The sequence below is a fragment of the Drosophila innubila genome, chromosome X (assembly GCF_004354385.1).
Source record: "Drosophila innubila isolate TH190305 chromosome X, UK_Dinn_1.0, whole genome shotgun sequence".
NCBI classification, from domain to species: domain Eukaryota; kingdom Metazoa; phylum Arthropoda; class Insecta; order Diptera; family Drosophilidae; genus Drosophila; species Drosophila innubila.
Genome location: NC_047626.1, coordinates 5,465,169 through 5,491,722, shown reverse-complemented (window position 1 = coordinate 5,491,722; position 26,554 = coordinate 5,465,169). Strand labels below are relative to the sequence as shown.

The following is a 26,554-nucleotide window of genomic DNA, read 5'->3' as shown; positions in this document are numbered from 1 at the left end:
TGAATTCAGACGCCAAACCATTATCAAAATGACATTCCCTATGAAAATCGGTTCAGGTTTGACAAAGTTATGAGAGTTCGAAGTTGGTCAGACCATGGATCCATCCACTTTACAAGTCAAAATTTTTGTTCAATTTCACATGATTTTTTACAAGAAAATGAAATGCCTCAGAATCAAGTTTAAAGTGTTGTTTTATACTAATTTCGATAAAAGGAGTTAATTAAAAGTGAAAACTTGAGATTTAAAATTTTAAATTTTCAAAATATCAAAGGGGGGACCCTTAGCATCGAACCCAAGATTTAGAGGAAAATAATTTTTTTTACAAAATTAATAAATTTTGAATGCAGAATGAATTAAGAGGCCAAACCATCATCAAAATGACATTCCCTATGAAAATCGGTTTAGTTTTGACAAAGTTATGACCGTTTGAAGTTGGTCAGTTGACATAGCAATTCTTCTAGTTTAAAATTTTCTTCAATTTTTCATGTCTTTTACAAGTACTTGTGTAATAAAAATCTTAAATTATATCATGTAATATGCAAATAGGATATTACTATTTATTTTAATTATTTATAAAGAGCATTTGACCGAAAATAATTTGAAATAAATTAATTTACAATAATATTTAAAAACAAAATTAGCTACTTAACATTAACAATATTATTGAGCAAGATTAAATATAAATTCTAGCTATTCAGAGTGGATTTTGACTCCAGTTTTGATGCAGGTTCATTACTCTCCTGGTTTACTTTAGGCTCCAGTGGAGAAGTTGACTGCGGCTTGGGGTTTCCACTTGGTAAGAGCAGCATCTGTAAGCCACCGGACGGAGCCTCCACCAGAACATACATGCAGTAAGCTAATAGCAGGGACAAACCAAAGTCAGACCAGAAGCGTAACATCTAAAAGAAATTGAGTATGGAAAAGATAAATAATTTATCAGGAATATTTTAATTTGAACATTGCTTACCACATGATAATTGCTGAAATAGACACTGGTGTGTGTATTGCCCACATAGACGTTTTGGATGAAAACATGCCAGATATATACACAATAGGACAACTTCGACAGCGGCTGCCACATGGGAGAGGAGAGGAAACTGTTGGCCATACCGCCATAGCCGTATTTACAGGCAAACACAATCCAGACCAGAGCAAGTGGCCAAGCAATGCGTGTGAGAGTCACATAGAAAGCCTCATTGAGAGTGGGCAAAGCATATCCATATGCTGAATATGGATACAGTGCAAAGAGACAAGTGAAGATCAAACCCAAGCTGATGATCCAGCCCAGCCAGACTGTGATAAGATTCAACTTGAAAGATTTGCCACGATTCACATGCAGATAATATCCAAAGAGCAGTCCAATTATCCAAGGAGAAGCTCTTACATGGGTAGCCAAGTAGATCTGAGCACCACCTGGAGTGTTCCTACAATGTACACAATTATTAGAAAGAGGAGCATTTAAGGATCATTTGAATACATACATTGAGTAACCCTTGATCGTCATTGTGCTGAAGAGACAGGCTGCCAACAGGAGCATTATCACCAGAATTCCTGCAGCGGCCTTCTTACCCCATTTGTAGAGTGCAAAAAGCAGAATCGGTGAGATGATGTACAGCTGCATATCCACAGCCAAATACCAGGTGTGTTCCAAGCACTGCAACGAGCAAAAACAACTTTAAGTGACCCTGTACTTACTGTACTGCTTACTAAAAAAAAATGGTTATTTTTCACGTATTTTTCATAAAATAAAATTTTTGTTTTGGGAGAAAAATATTCAGAAAAAGAAACCAACCGAAAATCTCCTAAAAATGTATGGAGTTTTTTCAGAGATTTTTATTGATTATTTTAAAAGCATTCCATCAATTCACAGAAAAAATTCGAAAAATTCTTCTTAAAATAGAAGAAAACATCCTTATTCGGTTTTTGGTCGTATTTGTTTAAAAAAAACTGCATTTTTAGAAAATTTGCTTGGAAAATGAAGAAATTTGCTTAAATAAAATTTCCATTATTTTGTTTATGTCGTCCATTCATGTTTTGCAGATTTTGAAAAAAAAAATATATATTTTTATATACAACTTAAAAAGCCAGAATTCCGGCTACTAGAAATTTTCCAATTTTTCTAAAACTCGAACTTTAAAAGTAGCCATAACTAGCTATAAAATAACCAATTTTGCAACGTACCATTTTATTCATTGCGGCATAATTCTGCACGTACAGCAAAGTGTAGAACCAGGAATCGTGGCAAGTAACAGTGCTGGAATCGAGGAAACCTTTAGAAACTGGACCACTTCCCGCCAGAGGAAGTATCTTCAAATATGCCAGTATGGCCAAACCAAGTACTGGAGTCAGGCGGAGATAACGATGCACATACATCAGAGGCACATTGAGCTTTCCCTGGGATCTGGAAGTAGTGGAATGCTGACAATGTTGGAATTGGCATAAAACAAGCAAGCATGGTGTAAAATCTAAAACAAGGTGACGTAAATAATTTAGCATGGACTAAATATTATACGTCAATTGGTCTCTTGATTCTATGAAATTTGTAAAGTCCTGGTAATAACAAGAGTTTTGATACCAATCTTGTTAGGAGCGGACTAAAAACACTAAAGTTATTCTAAAAATAATAAATAAATATTTTAGCTCAAAAAGCGGAATTTGGGTTAGCATTTTAAATTTTCTTTTTGGGTCTATAAAATGTACCCTCATGTATAGATCTAGTTAATTATTCAACTTACTTTTCCATAGAGCGCAGGGCAACCATAACTAGAAGTAGGCCACTCAGAAAGAAAAAAGAATCCACCGAGAATAAAGCATGTTGAACGAGCATGCTATAAGCTGATTTGTACCACTGTAAAGCCAGGAAAATTAAAGAGAAAGAGAGAAGCAATAAGTCAAACAAAGGAGTATATTTAAGGCAATCTCAAATTGTAAATAGTGGCGGGCATCCAACTTACATTTCCAATGATCATTGCTTTGCCAACTTACTGGAATAACACTTGTTTCGCATTGCCAACCAATAGCAAATAGCGTTGCCAAAATAATTGCATATCATTTGCAAGAAACAAAACAAAACAATACAAAACAATTGAATGACTAAGATGAAGATGTGAGCGATTATATGCAACACTTACCGGCAACAAATCAACCAAATTGATATTAGGTGATAAGCCGGCCATCATATAGTCATGACCGTAAACTACCCAGATAAGAGACATGCAGCGAATGCCGTGTAGACAATCGATAACATTCGCATTTGTTTTACTGTCCACAATGCGGAAAAGCGCTCGTGAGTTGACACGTGCCGAAAAGATCCTCACCAGCACTGGAAGTTGCGCTGCCAAATGGAAAGGATAATAAATTGGAAACCCATTTGAAATGTTTACTTTCTACTTACTTTGATCCGCGCTAAGTAAATAGTCGTAGAGTGTGCACAGAAACAAGAGAGCGGACAAAACGACAAAGAGAACACTGCAATGCAAATAATGATCACATTAAATGTTGACGACTGCATCAGGATTCACACCAGTGTTGCCAGATCATATTTTTCTAAAAAGCAATACTAAAGAAAAATCTGACTACACTTTTATGATAAACTTTGAAACTTTGAATATTATCGGAAATTAATTTTAAAAAATACAGGTTTTTGTCACAAATCTTTCGAAATTTTGTTGACAGTTGCATCTTAAAGATTAAAAAAAATGTGCGGTAAACATGGACAAATATCAGCAATTTTTCTTTGATATTTTCCGGAAAAATTGAGCCTTTTTTCACTTTTCACTTTAAAAGTCGATCCACTCACATGGTAAATATAGTAAGACCATCCAAGGTCTCCTTTTCCGCCGTCTGGCAAGAGTCTTCATTGATAAATTGCAATCGCGTCTTGATTTCAGCGTTCAACAAATACTGCAGAAGCTGACGTAGAAGCGTTTCTATATGTTGGCCAGTACAGGAAGCAGGAAGGCAGACAGCAGTCTGGATGCTGAGCGAGCCAGGAAGTGGCATCTTCGATCCCAACATGTTGCCCGAGAGAAGTTTGGCAAAGCAGTATTTGCCCCGCAGAGTATGTCCCGTGGTTGCAATCGCATGATTGACTCTGAGACACTCTTCATAGTTGCCCAGATCTTTGAGATTTCCATAGAGCAGACCCGCTGGCAGACGACCCCAGGAGTCAAGCACTAGAACAAGATAGATATAAAGAGAGGAAGAGAGACAGGGGGAGAGAAAGAGATATCCACAGTTAGCGACACACTTTAAAGTACTTTGAAAGGATTCCGACATCAAGCCCAGAAACAAAAGTTCGGTAATCTTGAATATTTTTAATTCGAATTCCAAACATACCAACTCAATTTTTTATTTCCAAATACTTGATTCAAGTAAGGTTTATCCTTTCGTTCTCAAAAATTATTTATTTACTTCAACTAAAAATTTTGTGCTTTTTATCATTTTTGATTTACCAATTTCTTATCTTCACTAAGGAATTACGCAAACAAAATTATTGTAAAGCTCAAGCTTTAAAATTCATGATTTTTTTTTTAAGTCTCGTCATAGCTCCAATAACAAAACTTTTTGGATTAATAAAGACAAAGTTCTTGTCGCTCTGTTCTTTATTATATACAAATATATTCATATCTTGTATAGTTTTCCTGTAAGAGTCGAAAGAGTTCTCAATTGTACTGCATAGCGGTACTATATGATGTTTTTAAGTTATGACTGTTTCCAAAAAAATAATAATTTTAAAGTTGATCTTTAGAATAATTTTTTTTTTTTTTTTTTTTTTGTACTTCTCAATGCCCAGATTTTGCCTGACCTTAAACCCCGACTCAGTTCGATAACTTCAGCCAGACATTGTTTATCCTGTTGATTGGGAGCTCTTGTTTCGGGCACTATCAAATCCGTAACTGTGATGTTCTCATAATAATCGAAGAACTCGACCGCCAGGTGGCGCAACTGCATCATTCGTTGGTAACTCTCGATGTTAAAATCTCCATGTGTCTCCAGTGCTTCATTGCTGGCATTGGCCAGGCCAAAAACGCAGAGCAGTAACATTAAATATAATCTAACCATATTCCTTGACTACTGTGGTTAAATTGACTAGCAAACAGCTGTGTGCTTTTATATATAAACTGTTTCTTTTATTGCGATAAAGTCAAGTGCTTGGATTGCCTGGTCTTAATTAGTCACTCTTTTTGGTATTTTACATTTTTAAAGGCTTCAAAATCCCTTAAGTAAGCTGAAAAATCCCGCAGATAACCCATGTATAAATTTGTAAATTATTAATTCTCTTTAGTTATATAAAACCAATTAGCTAAAATTAAGCTTTAAATCTGATAGCTGATCTTTGTCGATATTGTGTAACTATCTAATCGACTGACATTTGTAGAATGATCGAATTTTGTTGATAACGTAGCATTTACTAGGAATTCCATAAATAACAAAACCACATTTATATTAAGTTAATCCAACATATTGTGTCAAAAAATGAAATGTGCTAGCAATGCATGATAATGCTTATCATATTGAAGTTTGTACGTACTAATTGTTACACCATAATCATAACGAATTGAAGCTTTATTCGCTTAGCATTAAAATTAAATAAATATATTAAATATTTTTTTATTAATTTTATGTTATTATACAAATCCAGAAAAATAGTTTCTATATAATAGTGGTGCTTTTAATGTTTGCTTTCGTCTATTGGCGCCAAAAGAGAACTGACAAAATCGATTAGCTTTTGTGACGACACGCTTGACCGATAACTCAGTTTGTTATCAAACAATTTTAATACTGCTAGATATTCAGCACTGTTGCCAATCTAGCATTTTTCATTTTATTTTTACCTTTTTTTCTATATATTACTTTTTTCAAATCTAGCTTTTTTTTACCGGTGATTTTAAGCTTAAAAAATATAAAATATAAAAATATAAAATAAATCTATGTAAGTAAATAAAAATAAACAAACGTTTGCATCAAAGCAATAATCAATCAATTAGTTAGCATATTACTTAATTCATTTTGTAAACAAAAAATTTAATTCGGATAATTAACTCGGCAGCTTATTAAGCTAACATACTAATATTTGCATTTTGTAAGCAAAACAATTAAATTTCGCTAAAATATTTTGACATTTTCATCTCAATGCAAATTATTTCTGCAGCTTTTTTAATCTATTTATTTTCTGCAATAAAATATGGGAACATCATTAATGTATACTTTCTGGCGCCAAAGCAGCTCTGTACTCGCGCATTCACATGTGAACGCAGCATGCAACCCTGTGTGTATAAAGGGGTAAGAAGAAGAATTTGAGAGCTGACAGCTGTCAACTCGCTTTTCCTTTCTTTCCGGTCTCTGCTACATAGAAGACGCAAAGTACGTGAATTTTGACTAAATATAAATCTACTAAATAATTGCAAATCCGTTAAAGTGCTAAACTTAATGAATGAAAAGTGAATGTGGCATTTAAAGCTGCAGCTGTCATTTAATGTGTTGTGTGCATTTTGTTTGCCAATTTGACATTTGAGACTGCGGCTTGTTGACAGCCCCCCAAAAAAACGAAAACAACAACAACCAAAGTTGACAACTTATAAATACATCTATACTGATAATTGTTTTTTTTTTTGGTTTTATTTTTTGTTTTGTTTTGTGCAGCATGTTCATGCCAAAGGCTCATCGTGTCGCCATTTACGAGTACCTCTTCAAGGAGGGCGTCATTGTGGCCAAAAAGGATTTCCATGCACAGAAGCATCCCGAATTGGACTCCATTCCCAATCTGCATGTGATTAAGGCACTGCAATCTCTGCATTCGCGTGGTTTGGTCAAGGAGCAGTTTGCCTGGCGTCATTATTACTGGTATCTGACCAACGAGGGCATTGAGGAGCTGCGCAGCTATCTGCATCTGCCCCCCGAGATTGTGCCCTCCACCCTGAAGCGCCCGGCACGCTCCGAGCCACTGCGTCCCCGTCCCGCTGCTGGTGGACCACGCGGACCCGCCGATGCCTCCAAGACCGGCGAGGATCGTTCCGCCTACAGACGCGCTCCTGGCGGCAGCGGCGTGGACAAGAAGGGCGATGTTGGACCCGGCGCCGGTGAGGTCGAATTCCGTGGCGGATTTGGACGTGGTTCCCGCAACTAGATGGCGTTTTTTTTTTACTCTTCTATATATAAATTGAGACGAGTTGCAGAAAACACAGAAACAACAACAACAAAATTACATTGTGTGTATGTTTTATAAAAAAAAAAACACAAAAATGCTGCAGCAAAGCAAATTTGCTGTAAAATTATAAAGCAAGCGCAAAGTGAAAACAAAACTATCAAATATTTGTATTTATTTTTTTTCGTTATTTTTTTGGATTTTGAAATTTGCATGCTTTCAAAATTCGTACTGTGGACATTTGTAGTGAGAAATCAGTGCTAAACTCAGCTGTAGTTAAGCTTCGACAGCAGCTAAAGATTGTCACGTTTATATTATATACATATATATAGATATTATCATATATAATCGATTCGAAAGATTTCCCGTTATTATCTTGAAAAGTGGCTTTTGTAAATGGAATAAGACTTGAAAGCAGCAGAAAGTAACAAGTTTTGAATATAATTCGAGTTAGGATCATATTGATGTGAGTTAGATTAAAGAGCAGTTCTCCATGTGGTTGACACTCTACACTATACAGACAGATATTCAATTAAAACTTAAACCATTAACAAGCTGAGGTTTTTAATAGTCAAGAAGGATTAATCTTTAAATGAAAGCCAACTAGAACTGACTGTCAAGAATTTGTCTATCATAGTATAGCTAATCCTTTCTTGGTTTACAAATAATATAACTTAAATTCAATAAACAGCTTTTAAGATGTGACAATCTTTAGTTAAGGTTCCTAAAGCATTTCTTTAAGTTTCTAGACATTAGACAGCGTCTTTCATCCTATCTTTTTATCTTAAAAGCAGTTTTTTAGATGTGACAACCTAAAGAAAGGTTTCCTTAATCAGTTCTTTAGGTTTCTAGACATTCTATAGCATATTCCTATACAAGAGTTTGTCTTAACTGATCTTATCACATATTCTAAGCAGCTCTTAACATGTGTGAATTCTTCTTTAGACTTTCCAAAGCATTTCTAGCTTTCTAGGCAATCCCACCATATTCTATCCGAATTTGTTCTAAGCCAAGTAACTCTTATATCTTTTAAGATTTGACAATCTTCAGTGAGAGTTCCTAGAGCAGTTCTTCAGGTTTCTAAACATTCCATAGCATATTTTATATAAGAGTTTTTCTTAACTGATCTTATATCATCTTCTAAGCAGCTTTATAAATGTGACAACCTACTGTAAGGATTCCTAAGTTTTATGATAGAGCTTTTATCCTAAATTCAGCTTCTAAGCTGTGACAATCTTTCTTTAGAGTGCTCAGAACAGTTTCTCAGGTTTCTAGACAAAATACACCTTTTTTTATCCAAGATTTCGTCTTAAATGAAGAAACTATCATCTTAAAAACAATTTCCTAAATCTGACAATCTTTTTTTAGAGTTCCTCAAGCAATCTTTCAGTTGTAAGACATTATAAAGTATATTTTATCCAAGAGTTTGCTTAAATTTTGAAACTCATCACTTTAGTATGACAATCTTTTCTAGAGCAGTTTTTCAGGTTCATATACACTCCTATACAAGTCTTTAAGGTTCTCGAATGGAACTTTTATCTAAAAAGCGGCTTTTTAGATGTGGTAACTGTTAAAAAGGGTTTTAGGGCTTTTAGACATTCCACAGAATATTCCTATACAAAAGTTTGTTTTAACTGATCTTATCTCATCTTTTAAGCAGCTTCTTAGATGTGACTATCCTTTTAAGAGTTTACAGAGATGTTCTTCAGGTTTCTGGACATTAGACAGCATCCGTTCTACAAGAATTTGACTTAAATAAAGAAACTCTCATCTTAAAAGCAGCTTCTTAGATGTTCTTCAGATTTCTAGACATTCCATAGCATATTCTATCCAAGAGTTTGTTTTAACTGATCTTATCTTATCTTCTCAGCAGCTTCTTAGATTTGGCAATGTTTCTTTACAGTTTCCAGAGCAGCTCTTCAGCTTTCTTTAAATTTCACAGCTCATTCTATAGAAGGAACTTCTTGATGTCTCCACGGACCGGTTTACAATCATGTTTTATATTTCATAAACATTTGAATGCAACTGGAAATGGATCCATAAAATACAACAGACATCCCATAGCTGTAAACCCAGATTGTATAGCATTCCTTGGAACTCGGAAGCAGCACAGCATGATGAACAATGGATTAATCCTCAAATTACATTATTTACAATTTATATTTGCAATTAAAAGATTTGTTTAAATAAAAATTTATGCTTAAATGTAAATTTAAAAAACTAGCGTCTATCGTCTTTTAATGGATATTTTTCCCTTGGCCAAATGCGACATGTTGATCTTGAATTTGCTTTCGTTGGAGCGTTTAACCCAGATCTGTAAAGGGAAAAGATATAGAAGATTATTAGTGAAATGCTTATAAAGATGGAAAAGTATTTAGCCGGGACGGTTAATAATGATAATTTGTTTTTTTTTCTTTTCAATTGAAAAAATTAATCACTACTGGAAACTTTAAAAGAGCGTGATATATATTTAAATTTGTCTTTTAGTTTAATCTATGCAATTTGACCATGAACTTAAAATTTATGATTTTTATTATTTTACCCATTAAATAATGATTTTTTTTGAACAAAAAAAAATAAAACTTAAGGAATAATTATTACTTTTGAAAAAAGACTAGGAATATATATAAGTTTTTTCCATATTACTCATAATAAGTCAAAATAACAACTTGAGTTTGTCTTCAAATAATCATTATTTTTAAATTTTATTTTTTTGCGCAAAAAAATGATTATTTTATGTATGAGCAAACTAATAAAAATCAAAAATAATGATTATTTCTTGAGTTTTATAATGAAACTTCTAATGATTACAGTCCTGATTTATTTCATATTCCTTATAGAAAGTCAAAATAGCAACTTGAGTTTTATTTTTGATCTAAAAAACAAAACTCACAAAATGATAATCATTATTTGATGAGTTTTTCTTTTTTTTTTAGATCAAAAATAATGATTATTTCTTGAGTTTTATAGTAAAAATTTTAATGGTGACAGTCCCTGACTAAAATTCCCTGTTATAGTAAAAGTTTCAGTTATGGTTAGACATTTCAATCGGTTAATACCGGTTAACGATTACTATTACGATTACTGTTTTAATTCCTGATAATAATGATTGTATAGATAGCGATAAATTGTGATATTGCTGACTTATGTCAAGATGTAGAATATGATTAATGGTAAGTTTATAAAGATGATATAATTCTTGAGATATCTGACTTACAACTTCATTGCCAATTGCTGAGATAGTGGCTGCAAACTTGTTCATATCCTTGCCCTCGACATAGACATGTTGTCCTCGACAGAACCAACGTCTCTCATAGAGTAGCTTATTATCCTCAATCCGGGTTTCCACATAACTGTTTGCCTCGGCTAATAAATTGTGTGACTGTTGTTGTTGTTGTTGTTGCTGTGATTGCTGCTGTTGTTGCAGTTGTTGTTGCTGTGAGTTGTTGTAGTTGTTGTTGCCTAATCCATTCTGTTGCAGTGGCATCGGTTTGCCACGTTGTATCATCTTGAGATCGGACTCAATTTCCTTGTCATCCAATTGATAGACCAATAATTGTCCCGTTGCCGGCTTACGCCGTTTCTCAATCACCGGTAACGGTTCATTTGGACGTCGTCGCAGTTTACGTGTCACAGTTGTCTTTATTTCCGTAGAATCATTGGTCAATTCCAGACTATAACGTTCATTTTCAATCTGTCGCTTGCGATCCTCAAAGTCCGCTATGAGATTATCCTTAAGATCCATCATTTTCTCATCGTATTCCTTTTGGGCGGCCTTCTTCTCCAATATATAGTCACGTTCCACACAATCGCGCATATATTCCTTATAGATTTCATTCAGACGACGTCGCTCCTTTAATTGATTATCCAATTTCCGTACTCTTTTCATATATTCCGGATGCATCAGTTGATTCAGCTCCTCCAGCTGTTTTTGCAGATTAATCAACTTGTGTTGATACATTCTGTAAAATAAAAATAGATTAAATTCGTTGCCAGTGTGTACACACTTGTTGCCAGGGACCGCACATAATAATTATGAGTTTGGAACAAAATTGAAAACCAAAAAGCATTTAAAAAAGATTTTTGAAAGAAAATTCGAAAACACGATAAAATTTTATTTTAAAAAACATTTAAATCATAAAAATCAAAAAAGAATAATTATAATTTACTTTTTATATATGAATCCAAACATAATTCATATTTTAAATTCCTTTCATAAAAATCAAAAAATAAGAATTATTTGCCAAGTAATTTTTATTCTTTGATTTATATACTGAAAATAAGTAATTCTTATTTATGATTTTTATAATACAAATTTGAAAATAAGTATAATGGTTTGATTTTTATATACAAATTTAAGCATAGTAATTATTTTTGATATTTCTTATTTAAATTAATTTTAATAATTAAAAATAATTTTTTATATCAAAAATAAGTATTATATTTCAATTACAGTCCCTGGCGTGTGCACACTTATTGTACTCACTGTTCTTTCAGCTCGCTGTTGCTGCCCATGTTGTTGTTATTGTTGCTGCTGCTGTTGCTGCTATTGTTGTTGTTATTGTTGTTGTTGTTGTTATTTATGCTATTGTTGGAGGATGTACCGTTTGTGCCACCATAACGATTTGGACTGCGAAATTCCGTTTCACTCGCATCATCCGTATCTGGAATTGTTAAGCGTTGCATGGTTGAAAGCATACTAAGCACATTTTGTTGCCTATTCCTCTAATTATTTGGAGAGCCTGACAGCAAAGTCAAAGCTTCCTTTTAGTTCATTTACTCTTTCTTACCTTCTTCGCTGCGCTCGTCGCCAATTGATTCATCGTCATAGTTGTCGCCCGAGTACAAATTGTAGTAGGCGTTCATTCTGTCCATTCCTGAAGGCAACTTGACAGCCTCAAATTTTAAATTGTTTGTGTTTATATTTGTACAATTTACTTTTTCTATTTCGCTGTTTATATTTGTTTGCCTGCGCATACACACACACACGTAGCCATTTTATACGAAAGTGATGCCAACTTGTTTTAATAATCGCAACAAAAAACGAGTTGGCAGGTTTGGTTCATTTTCAGATTGTGATCAACTAAATTTACAAAGTGTCTTAAAATCTGCAATAATTTTACTATAATTTTAAAGTTAGAGCTTTGAAAGTTTTAACAGAATTTAGCTAGAACTTCATTAAATTTTTGGATATAATTAGCTTAAACTTAGTTACACAGCCTCTCTCCTGAGACTAAATGCATTTTATTTAATCTAATTTGGTATTAAAATTTGTTATTGAACTATCAATTTTTTATGCCAATTTATTTGCAAAACTATAAATATTTAAAATGTACTCCGTTTGCAGTTTTCGATCTTTTTTAAGCCAGCATTAGTTATAAAATAACTAAGTTGGCAGCGCCATATCGATAAGGCGATAAGCTTATGCGTGCTTGACAGCACTGGTGCATAAAAAGTGTGACCTGCTTGACGTACTTTTTTTTCCAAATAAATGCAGCGCTTATAATTTTTAAACAAATTTATGTTACTTTGTTTAAAAATTTAATTTAAGCTATAATTCTAATAAAAAATTTAAGATCAATTATAAATTTAAGCATTAATCAATTGCCCAACAACTAGCAAATTTAAAAACTTTTTATCAATTTCATAAATAAATTTCGAAAATTCAAGAACTAATTTATGTCGTCAAGTATGATTCATAATTGAATTCGTTATGAATGAATATACTATTGCGTCTAATGATCTTAACAAGATCTACCCACAGCATTTAGCGCCCACAACTTTTTATGTACCAGCTCCAGAAATTTTAATTCATTTAATGTTTGACTTAATAAATAATTTTACATCTGTATTGTGTATATTATATTCCATGTCATACGCAGAGCACTTTTAGTATTTTGCTTGCCAGCTGCTGCTGGTGCTGACACATACATACATACATACATATATACATATTTAAACGCTGTCGTCAAGCAGCGACGCCCACGCAATAGATCTATTTGCCTTAGTTGAAAAATTGGCGTATTATACATCAGCCAAAAATTCCATGGTAAATCATCGCAAGCGAATTTTGATTGATTTGCATTTGTTATGCGGAGAAATGAATTGGAATGCCATACGAAATACGAAATACAAAAAGTGTGGTTAAATACGCACCACTCACATAAAGATATACAGCTAGTCAAGAAAGTGTTTTGACGAAATTTAACACAGTTTCTTCTTAGAACAAATTAAAATACAAAAACATAATTTTCATCGTAATAAAAATATAATACAAAAACAAATATAAATCGACTTAATAATCTATATACAGAGTTAAGTGAAGCAATTACTTTGAAAAATTACTTTTTTTTATTAAATTCAATTATTGTTTTTATGAAATATTTAATGAATTTAATGAAATAAAACAAATTAAAGAAATGTATTGGCTTACATAATTTTTTTTTTTATAAAAAATTAATCAGGTTTTTTCCAAAAATCTGTAGTTTTTGAGAGAAATGTTTTTGAAAACAACCGTTTGAAATGTTGGTGTTACTAAAATGATAGAGATTTATTGATTTCGAACGTATATTTTGGAATTTTTTTCAGTTTACAGATATTTAAAATATATTCAATAAATACTTCATTTTGTCAAATCTCTTAAGAATTTTTTTAGACATTTGAAAGCAAGGGTTTCCCGTTTTCAGGAACATCAAAAATTACTTTTTGGTTGCTTTAGCACAGTTAAAGATATGTTAAACACCTTTGTGTGTTAAAACAATTGCTTGACTAACTGTATAGCTATATATTAGCTACATATGTATATTAATAAGTATTGCTGAGGCAGATGAACATTCTCGACGACGCCATGGGAAATTTGTTTTTCTTAATTTCATCGTTAAGTCGGATTTGCTTCAAAAAAGTTGCATACACACACCTGTGTATTAACATACATACATATTATATTGTTGTTGTGGTTGTCTTTTCGTTAAGATCGAGATCTTTGTCGCCTTCAAGGTCGAAAATTTCGATGAAAATGAGTTTGTTGTTTGGACAGTGGCATTAACGGCCTTTAGCATCTCAGCATCCATGTGGGCGCCTCTGCCAACACCGAAAACACCTTAGCCGCAGTCGCAGCCGCAGCGGTAGCAGCAGCAGCAGCAAAAAGTCGTCGCGCCGATGATTGTTATTTTATTTTTGTAATTCATGACTGAATTTATTACTCGCATTTCGTTGATGTTTTTATTTAATTTGGTTGTTGTCGTCGTGATCGTTGCGTTTCGTGACGATTGCATACATATTTTTTTTTTTTAAATAATATTCATAATTAAAGACAGCCCACAAACAATCATCGTCTAGGGCTGATGACTCCTAAACCTTAAAAGGACAACGATATTTCGATTTCGAATCAGTGGACAGAGATGGCTTCCAATGTCATCGATTACTCATCTCGTTTTGCATTTGTTTACAAACAAATCGAATTGGAAATGTGTCGCCAACGTACCCGCCCACACACACACAAACACATACGCATGTATTTAGAACGTAAACCACATTTCTGGTATTACAATGTGGCTAAAAATGTGTCTGTCGTTCTGTGCCCTAAAACGGCAGCGATCATTAAGCTTTAAACCGGTTGTCATTGCCGCTATCGTAGTTGTTGTTGTTGTTGTTGTTATTGCCGGTTACATTTCCACCCACAATGTGCCCAGTGCGCGACAGAGACAGAGCAACAATGGCGGCTTAGCGACAGTATGCCAAGTAACTGTTTTGACAAAGAAATGAAAAAGACAAATGTAACGTACTTTTCTTATTATTATAAAAAATAGTTGAGTCCAATGTGCCTTTTGACTTTTTTCTTTTAATAAATTGAAACAAAAAAAAAAACAACTGATTTTATTTACGAAACAAATATGCGAATTTTATAATATGTTAAAACAGTTACTTGACTAGCTGTAAGTACTTGACTAGCTGTAAGTAACTGTTAGTTTAGTTTTAGTGTTGGGAAATATTTAATTTGCACTAAACGCATATTTATGTACATTGTACATAGTTATTAATGTAAATTTATGTGCATATAGTATGTACATATGCAATTATGTTTGCAGATCTTTTAAGCTATTTTCTCATGTTATAATAGATAATATACGACATTTGTTAATCTAGCTGAAATAAGAAATTAACTACAGCTAACGCATACAAAATGCAATAATGGTAAGTTCTAATAAATAACTGTCAGTTTGACGATTCCAGAACATCGTCAAACAAATTAATATTTCATAGTGACCGACTACAGAATACACTTTCCAAATTAACTGAACAATTCTACACATTAAATTAGCTCATAACCATATTGTTAAATAAAGTCAACGAGCTAAGTACACTGTTATAACTATTTAACTTAACTTATGCATGTTGTAATATTTTTATTATGATAATTTCGCTTTGATGGAATTGCGTTTCCAAATGGAGAATAAATTTGTAAGAGCAGCTCGTTAGAAGGGCAATCACACAAGAGAGGCAACACAATTCTTAATGCTCTTCCTCACACGCACACTTGCAAACTCATTCACACTCGCATGTTCAAAATCCATTCACTTGTTATTTGCCGGCGAGACGGAGAGAGAGAGAGTGCCATTGATAGAGAGAACGTACGAAACGTGAACATGTGTGTGGGTGCTTGTGCCTTGTTAACTGCATGTTGTTGTTTATTCGCGCTCTCACCAACTCTCTCACTTGCTGTTGCGCTCTCTATGGCTCTTTGTGGCAGCGGCTGCGACGAGGCGCTATAAAAGCGTCAACACACCGAAAATGCAAAACAGTCGAATAGAAAACTTTGAAGTGCGGTGAATTTGTGCGACACGAGTCAATCAACACACACACATACATACATATATACAACAATTTGTGATTTTTTTTGGTTTGTCTGATTAGAAAGTGAATATAAGCTGACCAAGTCCAATTTGAAGAAGAACAACAAAAAGAATTTAGCGGTGTGCGTGAAAACAACCCGAAGCAGAACAAGAAGAAGAAGAAGCAGCAGCAGCGGCAACAGCAGCAAGAAGTTTTTTTAGTTCTATCTAACCACACACACACACAAAGAAAATAAATAAAATGGCCGAGGCTAACAAGAGAAATATTCCCATCAAATTGGGAGACTTTAGCGTTATCGATACGGAATTCAGCAGCATACGCGAACGTTTCGATTCCGAGATGCGTAAAATGGAGGAGGAAATGGCCAAGTTCCGTCATGAGCTGATGAACCGCGAAGCCAATTTCTTCGAGTCCACCAGGTAAATATATACACAAATCTCTCAAATATGCATGTGTATAATTCCCCATTTCCGATTAAAGCTTGGAATGTGTTGTAATAATACATAAGTTATGTATCCTATCGATAAATCTGTTTTGTTCCGAAATCGAATTAGAACTATTTCAGATCCAATTACTGTAACTGATAAGAAAATAGTACGTTTGCAGGCTTATAAGAGATTTAAGTAGGCCCATTGAAATGGGAACCAGTGCTGACCAAATTTTTGATTGCTAGCTAGATTTGATAAACATATCAGTTTTTTTGTGTTTTTCTTTAATATACATTTTTCCTGAACCATTTAAAATAGTGCTAGCAAGAATTCTACATATTTACAAAACTTTGTCCTGATTTACTGACTCACTGATCATTGCACAGAACAAACCATAAGACCTAGAAGGCTGCAATTTTTACACAACATAGCTAAGACAATTTTATCGTGCATTTCGCAAAATGAATAAATAAATAAATATATGAATAATAGTAAAATTACGTGAATAGTGTGAAATTATCTACGAATTTCGAATGTTGTTTAGGGTATTCCGTGTATCATCGTAATTGTATGTGCGCCTAAAAATAGATATAATGTGTGGTCGACAGCACGGCAACATCTTAGACCAACTAATAGCTGGATTACGTACTGGGCTAAGGCCAAAGCAGTGAACACTGAGTGCCCCAGATACTCGCACATTTCTCCTTCTTCTTCTGCTTTTTCTTGTTAGCAATGCGGGGGGAATGAGTCATGTTGGTTCTTCCGAGCATTATGTGTACAAAAATACATATGTACATTCTTAAAAATTATCCATTTGTCTGTCTTTGGCACACAACACATGATGTTCCGACACCCAAAATTCTCAAACCATTAGCGCACATTTCAAAACTGCCAAATATTTTCCAATTTTTTTGGTTTTTTTTTTGTTTTTGTTTTGTAAATCTAATTTAATATTATATATATTTGGCATATATTTACATACAGTGCCTGTCAGGTTATTAGACTCGCTACACTTTTTCTTAACATGTTTGATTTTTATTGCTTAATTCAAAATTATGCTCAAGATTAATTAAGAAATCTGCTTAAAATATACAATTATATCTGAAAAATTCATATAAAATTTGTAATATGCAAGAGTAGTGAGTCAGAAATGCTGAAAAGCACTGTAGTTTTAGTTTGTTGGGTGTCTCTTCAGATGCAACTTGGTAACGGTACCCATGGTTGCATGTGTGTGTGTTTGTGGGCTATACAAAAACATATTTCTGCAATCATTATGATGTGGCGTAACGGAATCTTTTTTTTTTCGTGCGGCAGAAAAAACTTGCGTATTTGCCAGATACACACACACACACACACACATGCAGACGTGAATATATAATTCAAATATTTACTAAACAAACAGACAATGTGAAGGCGGCCATTAAAGATTGAAACAAAACAAAATAAAAACAAAATGTACTAAAAGACCACATAAATAAATATGTAAGCAACTAGTAGAAATAACTACAGTCGACTGTAAGAGACCCTGTAATCTAAAAAATTGTTGTTGAGGCTAGTCAAGAATATATGTTACAGTATGTAAAGTGTTTCTTTTGACAAAGAAATGACTTACATTTATTTTTTTTTATGACATATTAACTTTTATTATAAAATAGTAACAAAGAATTAATAAGCGTCTAACTATTTAAAAAACATTTTAAATAATTATCAATTTTATTTGACAAAACAATTACTTAACATACTGTATATACTTTATGGAGTCTGCTTATTTAGTAAAATGCAGCTAATATCAATAAAGTTTTTTCACACAATACAAAAAATTACACATGTTTTCTGAATTTTTATTGTTTTTATATTTTTATTTTATTAAATACGAAGGATAGTAGTTTTCAACGAATTTTAATATTTTTAAAAATAAAAAATAGCGTTGTGCAATTTTATTGCGTCAAAACACTTGCTTTACCCACTGTATTTAGATTTTCTAAAAACCTAAGCGAACATTTTGTATATTATTTTATAAGTACAGGGTCTAAAAATGACGTTGACGCTGCGCTGTCGCAGTCGCCGTCGCTGCTGCGGCTTCTGCTGCTGTCGTCGCGGTTGCGCCTCGCTGGCCTTTCCGTCGCGTCGCGTGGGCGCCACTTGAGGCGAATTCGAATTCGTATTCGAAAACCACTTGGCTTAACATTTTACCTCGACTCCGGCCCGGCCATAGAGACAATGACATAATAGAACCGATTTGTTGTTTGCTTTGTTGTTGTCTTCTTTTGTTGCATTTGCATTAACGACAACAACGAAACTTTTAAAAAGCAGTTTAGCATGCTCCAGCTGAAGTTTAACCGTTACATTGCGTGTTGTCCAAATAACTTTCGCATCAAACTTTTGGCCAAAGTAAACCAATTAACAAAAAAAAATAAATTTCGCATCACACCTGCTAAAATGCGGGCGAATTCACATGGCCTTTGACACCCCTGGCCGATAGATTATGTGCCGATAAATATGCCACTAGTTGGGGTGGGGGGAATGGGGAGGCAGGTCGATGACTCAGCGTCCAAGTCAATTAGCAATCGAATCGAATATCGCATGTAGCGATGGGCCAGCCCTAAAAAAAAGGGCCAAACGTAGCTCTCAGCTCAGCTGGACAGCGAAATTGAAATGAAGCAAAGTGAAATGAAATGAAATATAATGAATTGTTGAACAGTTTAAAAATAAATGATCACGTCATCGTCATCTGGTTCTATATACACAATACGTACGTGTATGTACTATATATTGTGCATGTACAATAGACAACTAATTGATTTTTCTAGTATTTCTATAGTCAATACCCAAATAAATGAATCTTCTAATTTATATACTTAATTGATCGTTCGACTTTTTTCATTTATTCAATCTACTTATGATGAATATATGTAGATTAATTGTCTGTGGTTTTATACAATTTGTATAGATTTGTGTTGGAAATTACTGAACAATCAATTTGTTTGCATTATACGCAATACATACTGTACTTGTCAATTGATGCATTAGATGTGATGGAAGGGGAATGGTGGAAATGGGGGAGTGGCTTGCATTTAGCGATTTGTTTATGCAAATAACAAATACTTGTCTCGACCACAAAATCTATTACATGTCTAAATATGTATGCACTCGGCACTTGGACTTGACCAATTGTAGTGTTGGACGTTTATGGCTAATCGGAATTGCGATTAAATCATCTATTCTTCATTATTATATGTAGACTTTAGTTTTAATTGATTTGATATAGCGGTTTATTGTCACATATCGATTGTGCTTAATTCATTAGTATTTTCAAGATGTATTTCCAAGATAAAAAAATCATCAATTTCTTAATTCAAAAATTGATAGCTCTAAAAATACTGTTTGAAATTAAAAACTTATCATTAACATGGAGCCATGGCTATGATTGTCGAAAAAAATAAAAAAAATTTAAATGAACAAAATTTGAATACAGAATGATTTAAGAGGCCAAACTATGATCAAAATGACATTCTGCTTGGAAATCGGTTGGATCTTGACAAAGTTATGATGGTTTGAAGTTGCTCAAGCTTCTGATCTAGCAACTTTACAAGTCAAAATTTTTCTTAATTTTGACATGATTTTTTACAAGAAAATGAAAGGTCTCAGAATCAAGTTTAAAGTGTTGTTTTATACTAATTTCGATATAAGGAGTTGATTAAGGGTGAAAACTTGAGATTTAAAATTTTGAATTTTCAAAATTTCAAAGGGGGGACCCTTACCATTAACGTGGAACCATGGCTACGAGGGTCGAAAAATAATAAAAGTTTCTAAATGCAAAAAATTTAAATGCAGTATGAATTAAGAGTCCGAATCATGATCAAAATGGCATTCCGATTAAAAATCGGGTCAGTTTTCTTCAAGTTATGACAGTTGGAAGTTGGTCAACCCTTTGACCTAGCCACTTTACCACAACCGTAAGAGACGGTTAGTTTTGGTTAATGGTTCCGGTGTTATTCCCTGTACAAAATCGATTCAAATTGTTAGCTACTAAGCAGTTAATCAAATTGTCTAACTTTTGAAATTAAAAAAAAAATAGCCAAAATGTCAACACTGATGCGTAGGTGTGGTTGGTTGGTGTCTGTCCAATATAAATGTTTACTTACATATGTATGTAAATATGTGCATGGTGTGTACACATTGGTATATGCCTGTTAATTTTTGTCTTGCCAATTTGTGTACAATATTTATCTGTGATGCTGTGCTGCGACTGATGCTGATGATAAATATTAATAATAATAATTCCTAGATGATATCATGCAAATTTTTAGCGTTTCGTAAGCTGCTGCTGCTTTCTGAATTCAAATCTGATTCGATGACACTTGTGATCGTTGCAATTGGCTATCGATTAGCATTTGTTCATTGTTGTTATTTCTTTTATTTTTTACTAGCATTTTTTTTTAGTCGACACTTGATACGTAAATTGTTGTTGTTGTTGTTGTTATTTTCTTTTGTTCAGCTTTTGCGCGCAGAGCTTTTTCAATAACAACAAAACACACGAAAAATATGCATGACATCATCGTCAGTGGTAAGAGGGCAAAAGAAAGAGAGTGAGAGAGCGATGTATGAATTTGAGCGTGTGCCGTCTTCGCATGTCTGTGCGTATGTGTATGTGTGTGGAGAGAGAGAGAGAGAGAGTCGATGCTAGGCATGACTGTGTGTATGTGTGTGTGTGTGTGTTTGGCTAGCCATCAGCAAATTTAGCGCCAACGTCGCGACGTCTGTTCCGGCAGGTGCTTTGACTTCCCCCAATCAAACCTGCCTCTCTCTCTCGCTGTCTCTCTCTCCCTCTTATCTCCACGTTACGCAGTTTGAAATTAACAGTTTCTACGATTAGTCACACACATATGTATGTACATGACATGTGTGTGTGGGAGTATGTGTGTGCACTGTTGTTGCAGTTGCACGTTGTTGGTGGCAAGGTCGCCTGCAGTTGCGTATTTTCAGGCACGTTCACAGTTGATTGCCCAGCAACGAACGGCACGCTTATCAGCACACATACATACATACAAATGTACATATGTACAGTGGTTGGCATACTTATTTTGACAAAACTTAAAGTTGAATCTACTCATAATTTAAACTTACTTTATGAAACTTACTTATGAACACTTAAAATAATTTTTCAAGTATCTCTTTGCTTATATTTTGTATGATTTTTTGAAAATTGCTTAAAATGACTAAGAATGACTAATTTAGTCACTTATTTCTCCTTTTCATACAAAAATTTTTCTAAGGTAATCCCATAAAAAAATCATAATATATAAATATATATATATATATAAATATGTTTTGACTGGGGTATAAAATTGAAACAAATATCGGTTTTAGTTAGAGTTTCGGTTAAGTCTGTTTTAATTGGGTTTTTTGGTTATATCGCTTACGCAAAATCTGTGTATATCTGCTACTAAACGGTTAGAGGTTTTTTTTTCGGTTTGGTGTCGGCTCACCAAAAAAATAAATTAGTTGTAAAAATGCAAAAAAAAAAAAACTTGATACATAAACAAAAATTTCTTTGATTCCAAAAAAAATTTGTTCTAATAAGATTGATAATCAAATTTAAAACAAAATATGTTTGAAAAACGCTGATAACAAAACCAATATGTGAATTTTTATCTCGTCCAAACACTTTCTTGACTAAGTATACATCTGTATATATGTTTGTATGCTTGTGTGTGTGTTCTCTCTCTCTCTCTCTCTCTCTCTCTCTCTCTCTCTCCTCGGTTCATTGGTCTGGGCATTTTAATTTGATTTTATCTTTTTTGTTGTTCAACTACTTCTAGAACCCAAAAGTAACTATGATAACATAAAATAAACATATTAATAACTGTAATTATTTCTACGTCAAAGCAACTACTTGACCTACTGTATGCATGTGTCTGTGAGTGTGTACATTACCCTTTGTACTGCAAATTGTATTAAAAAACAAAAAAAATACGTATTATTGTGTACAGTACAATAAATAACTAAAAGCTTTATATTTTATATTCTCTTTCTCTTTTCCTCTCTATTTTCTTCCTTTACAAACTTTACATGCCGCTTTGGAATCTATTAAACAACTGCAATTAAAATACATACATAATCAAAAAAATAAAAATATATAAACAAATCTCTATTAAACTATAATAATTTTGAATCGAAAAGCTCTACTAAAAAAACAACAACTACAACCAGGTATTCCATAATATATGCCACAACAGTGTTCTCAACTGATTTGTTTAAACTTTAAACAATTTGTAAATTTCTTTATTGATTTTCATTTTTGTAAACATATTTACACAAAGCATACGTAATACCAATTTATTTTTATTTACTTAATCACTTTCGACACATTTTCAACGGTTGTAAATAACAATATTGTATATATACTTTACACACATGTGTATACACTTATTTACATTATGTACACACTGCTGTTTCGTTGAGTGACAGATTCGTGTGCTGTCACTGAAAAGTTTAACAAATTCACATTTCAAACTTAAAAAAAAAAAACACAAAGACACACCGTATACAAATATAATTATATATAGATATAGATATGTACGTATTTATGACTAGTATGCATATATACGAATTCTTTCCTTCATATACAGTATGCATATACAATTAGATCATATAAATATACAAATATTCGCATTGTATATAGAACATTTGCCAGGTGTATTAGCTTTTTGTTCTATCAAATGTTTTGAGCAAAAGTTCAATAAACTCGAGAATATTTTCTAAACTTTTCAGCTGCACAATTTTTGTAGTATTATATTTATCTATAATATAGATACGATATTATATATATCAGACTGTTTGTTCTAATGAAAAATTCATTGTTAAATTTGCTCCAGCAAGTTAAGCTGAGAGCTGAGTTCAAATAGAAATTCAGGCTTAAAATACCATATTTAATCTTCAATTTTAAATACCTTCGTCGTCAAAAGTATTAAAATTAAAATGCTCTGAATTTGTACACGAGTCTACAGAATTTTTTGGCAGCTCTGCCAAATGCTTGTTCCCATTGTGTCTGACAAAGAAATAAATTTGAGTTACAGCAGAGATATGTATCTGTATCTTTGTATCTGTATCTGTATCCATAGGATTGCTTACTTCAGCTAGCATATGTATGAGCTCCCCTTCTGTTTTAGGGGCAACAGCTGCTCGCAGACAGACTTACTATATAAATAAATCGACGCTTCGGAGCGGAAATCCGAGTCTATTTATAGTTAGGATCTGTTTGCATCTCTGGCAGACTCGGCTTCAATTTTGGAGTTTACAATTTTAGTTGCATTTGAAACGAGTTTGGCAGCGGATTCATTTCCAAATCTTTCTGTCTTTTCTATTCTTTGTCATGGAGGCTTTTACACGCACTTTTAACAAGACTTTTCGCACAACAAACACAAAAACAACAACCACAACGACAACATCCCGAAGGTGTACACGATTGTGCAAGAAATTATAATTTTTATTTATTTTATTTATATTAACTTTTATTTTTGTAAATCGTTATAATTGCAGCTCAACGACAAACTCGGCGCTGCCATCTCGAGTACCCAAGCAACAGAATTATGTGTCGGACATTAGCTCGCCCTTGATACAGGTAAGGAATATACTATATACTACATACTTTATACAAGTACTAGCGACCGTAAATGTTATAAATTTTTAAACAAAAGTGAAGTCTACAAACATTTGACCATATTCATTTAAAAGTTGCAAAATATCACATATATTTTATTTTTTAAATTAAACCTAACAAATTTTTAAACTGAAAATCCTTTTGATATTTCATCTAAGATTTTTTGATTTTTTAAATATGAGTTACGGAAAAAGACATGCTACGTAAATGTTATCAATTTTAAACCGAAAGTTAAGACTACATACAAACATTTGCCCATTTTTATTTTAAAGTTGCGAAATATCACATATATTTCATTTTAAAAATTAGGCTAGAAAATTGGTAAAACTAAAAACCCTATTGGAAATTTTTAAAAAATTTTGATTTTAATATTCTCAATTTTAAAACAAAATTAACACCACAAAAATTTTCTCATTTTAATTTTAAAGTTTAAATTATTTAAAAATTAAGCCCAAAAGATTTTTAAAATTTTATTGGAAATATCTAAGAGTTTTTGATTTTAAAATGTAAGTTACTTAACTTCTCGTTTTTTGTAACTTATATTCTATATTCAAAATAAGTAAAATATCAACGATTTTTTGATTTTTAAAATATAATTAACGTCTCTTTTGCCTTAAATCTTATGCTGAAATCAAAAACAAGTAAAATATGTAAGACTATTTGTTATTAAAATATAATTAACGTAAAGTTTTTTTTTTCCATAACTCTTATTCTAAAATCAAAAATATGTGTCATTTTAAAAATAAAAAATAAGTCCTAATTTGTAACTTTTATGTGAAAATTTTCGGTTTCTGAAATACGCTATATCTTATATGTACAAAACTCTTTGTCCTGATTCACTCAATCACTCATATAGTATAAACATTAAATAATCATTGTTTTTCTTTATAAACAGGATGAAGGTGATAACAAAGTGCTGAAGCTGCGCTTCGATGTCAGCCAATATGCCCCCGAGGAAATTGTTGTGAAAACCGTGGATCAGAAGCTGCTGGTAAGAATCCCATCAATCAGATATACATATATATATCAATGAAACTGATGAACATATTTGTCTTAATTTTTAGGTGCACGCCAAGCACGAAGAGAAGTCAGACACAAAGAGCGTTTACAGGGAATATAATCGCGAATTTCTGCTGCCCAAGGGTGTCAATCCCGAGTCCATCCGCTCGTCCCTCAGCAAGGATGGTGTCCTGACCGTGGATGCGCCATTGCCAGCTCTGACTGCCGGTGAAACTCTGATTCCCATTGCGCACAAGTAAATCATTTCTGCAGTGACCGAGACAGCGATTGAGACAGAGATAGAGACCATCATCAACAGCTCCTGGAGAACCTGTCACACACATCCTGCAATCCAATCCCGAGGCCAGCAACATCCTGCTAAATCCTAGCACCTACTAAAATCACAGCAGATCCCACACAGATGAAACAGTTCAGTTTTTAATTGGCCGCCTATCAATCAATTCCGCATTGATTGATAACTTACAATTTTTTTTTCGGTTTTCTTTTTGCAATTAAAAAAGCTTAAATATAATAACTGACTTACTACTCATACTTAACTGTAATAACTTAAGTGTAATGCAAATTATTATTAAATTTGATTAATTTAATTCATATTTATAATTCTCGCTATTAAATGTTATTATTTTCTTTGTCGTAGTTCTCACGTTGCAATCGTTTTTTCTTCTTTCATATTTTTTTTTAAAGCGAATAGAAACGAAAATACGAATTGTACAAGATTTTAGAGTTTGTCTGATATGATTGTGGTTTTGATAGAGATTGTATTATGATTACATTTGAGGTTCTCTTTCCGAAAAGTTGGAATAGTTATTGTTTTAGAAACCTCTTAGTTTTTTAACAAGAAAATTTCAGCTATTCCATTTGAAAAATTCCATTTATGGGATGAGAGATATCTGTATTTAGTTGGCATACTTTTTGTTCAGTTTTTATTTTCTTTAGTCTTGATGAAGTATCTTATTTATTCCACTTGAATACTAGTACAACTTCAATTTTAGTAAAAGATCTGTGTAACTCTTTATGGAACTGTATATATCTAGTTCCTGTTCCTGAACTGCAATCGTTTGATTTTTTTATTTACGAAGACTTCATTCTCAGGACTTTATCTGTAATATAGGTAATATATAAGCATTACACCATAAATCGATAAATGTCGAATTGGTGAAAACGGTTTTATAGGTAAGTTAATGGTAAAATAAATCAAGATGAGTATTTATTCACCACAGCCTCTGCTTATTATAGAACGATATATCTCTCTTTCCCTTTACCAACGTATATATATATATTTCTCTCGCTCATTGTGATGAAATAAATATCGACGCGAATTGGTGTGAACAAGGTGAATTTACTAAAGGTGACGTCTTCACCACAGCTGTTCTCTTTCGATGTTCCAAATTGTCGTCTGCCATCCCTTTTTAGTGCTTGCCGAGAGAGCGAGATGTAAATAGT

General features: G+C 33.0%; 3 protein-coding genes and 1 pseudogene across 4 annotated transcripts; 2 read left to right on the top strand and 2 right to left on the bottom strand.

The window, feature by feature from the left end:
* Nucleotides 1-650: 650 nt before the first annotated feature.
* LOC117794223 lies at nt 651-9,259 on the bottom strand (annotated as a pseudogene).
* Nucleotides 6,299-7,151, top strand: LOC117794226 (40S ribosomal protein S10b). Its single transcript, XM_034634785.1, has 2 exons — nt 6,299-6,366; nt 6,646-7,151. Exon 2 carries the CDS (start codon nt 6,647-6,649, stop codon nt 7,127-7,129), a length of 483 nt encoding a protein of 160 aa, XP_034490676.1. The 5' UTR covers nt 6,299-6,366; nt 6,646; the 3' UTR covers nt 7,130-7,151.
* A 37-nt stretch (nt 9,260-9,296) lies between the features above and the next one.
* Nucleotides 9,297-12,131, bottom strand: LOC117794224 (sin3 histone deacetylase corepressor complex component SDS3). Its single transcript, XM_034634782.1, has 4 exons — nt 11,938-12,131; nt 11,634-11,811; nt 10,365-11,109; nt 9,297-9,461 (listed from the first exon to the last, which is right to left on the bottom strand). The coding sequence occupies exons 1-4, from the start codon at nt 12,122-12,124 to the stop codon at nt 9,375-9,377; spliced, it is 1,197 nt and encodes a 398-aa protein (XP_034490673.1). The 5' UTR covers nt 12,125-12,131; the 3' UTR covers nt 9,297-9,374.
* A 3,795-nt stretch (nt 12,132-15,926) lies between these two features.
* Nucleotides 15,927-25,711, top strand: LOC117786716 (heat shock protein beta-1). Of its 2 annotated transcripts, XM_034625071.1 has the most exons (5): nt 16,241-16,419; nt 22,612-22,641; nt 23,971-24,052; nt 24,987-25,082; nt 25,156-25,711. In XM_034625071.1, exons 1-5 carry the CDS (start codon nt 16,241-16,243, stop codon nt 25,348-25,350), a joined length of 582 nt encoding a protein of 193 aa, XP_034480962.1. In that variant the 3' UTR covers nt 25,351-25,711. The 2 variants fall into 2 exon arrangements, with proteins under 2 accessions (XP_034480971.1, XP_034480962.1); XM_034625080.1 differs by lacking the exon at nt 22,612-22,641 and having other exon boundaries at nt 15,927-16,419.
* The last annotated feature ends 843 nt before the right edge of the window (nt 25,712-26,554 follow it).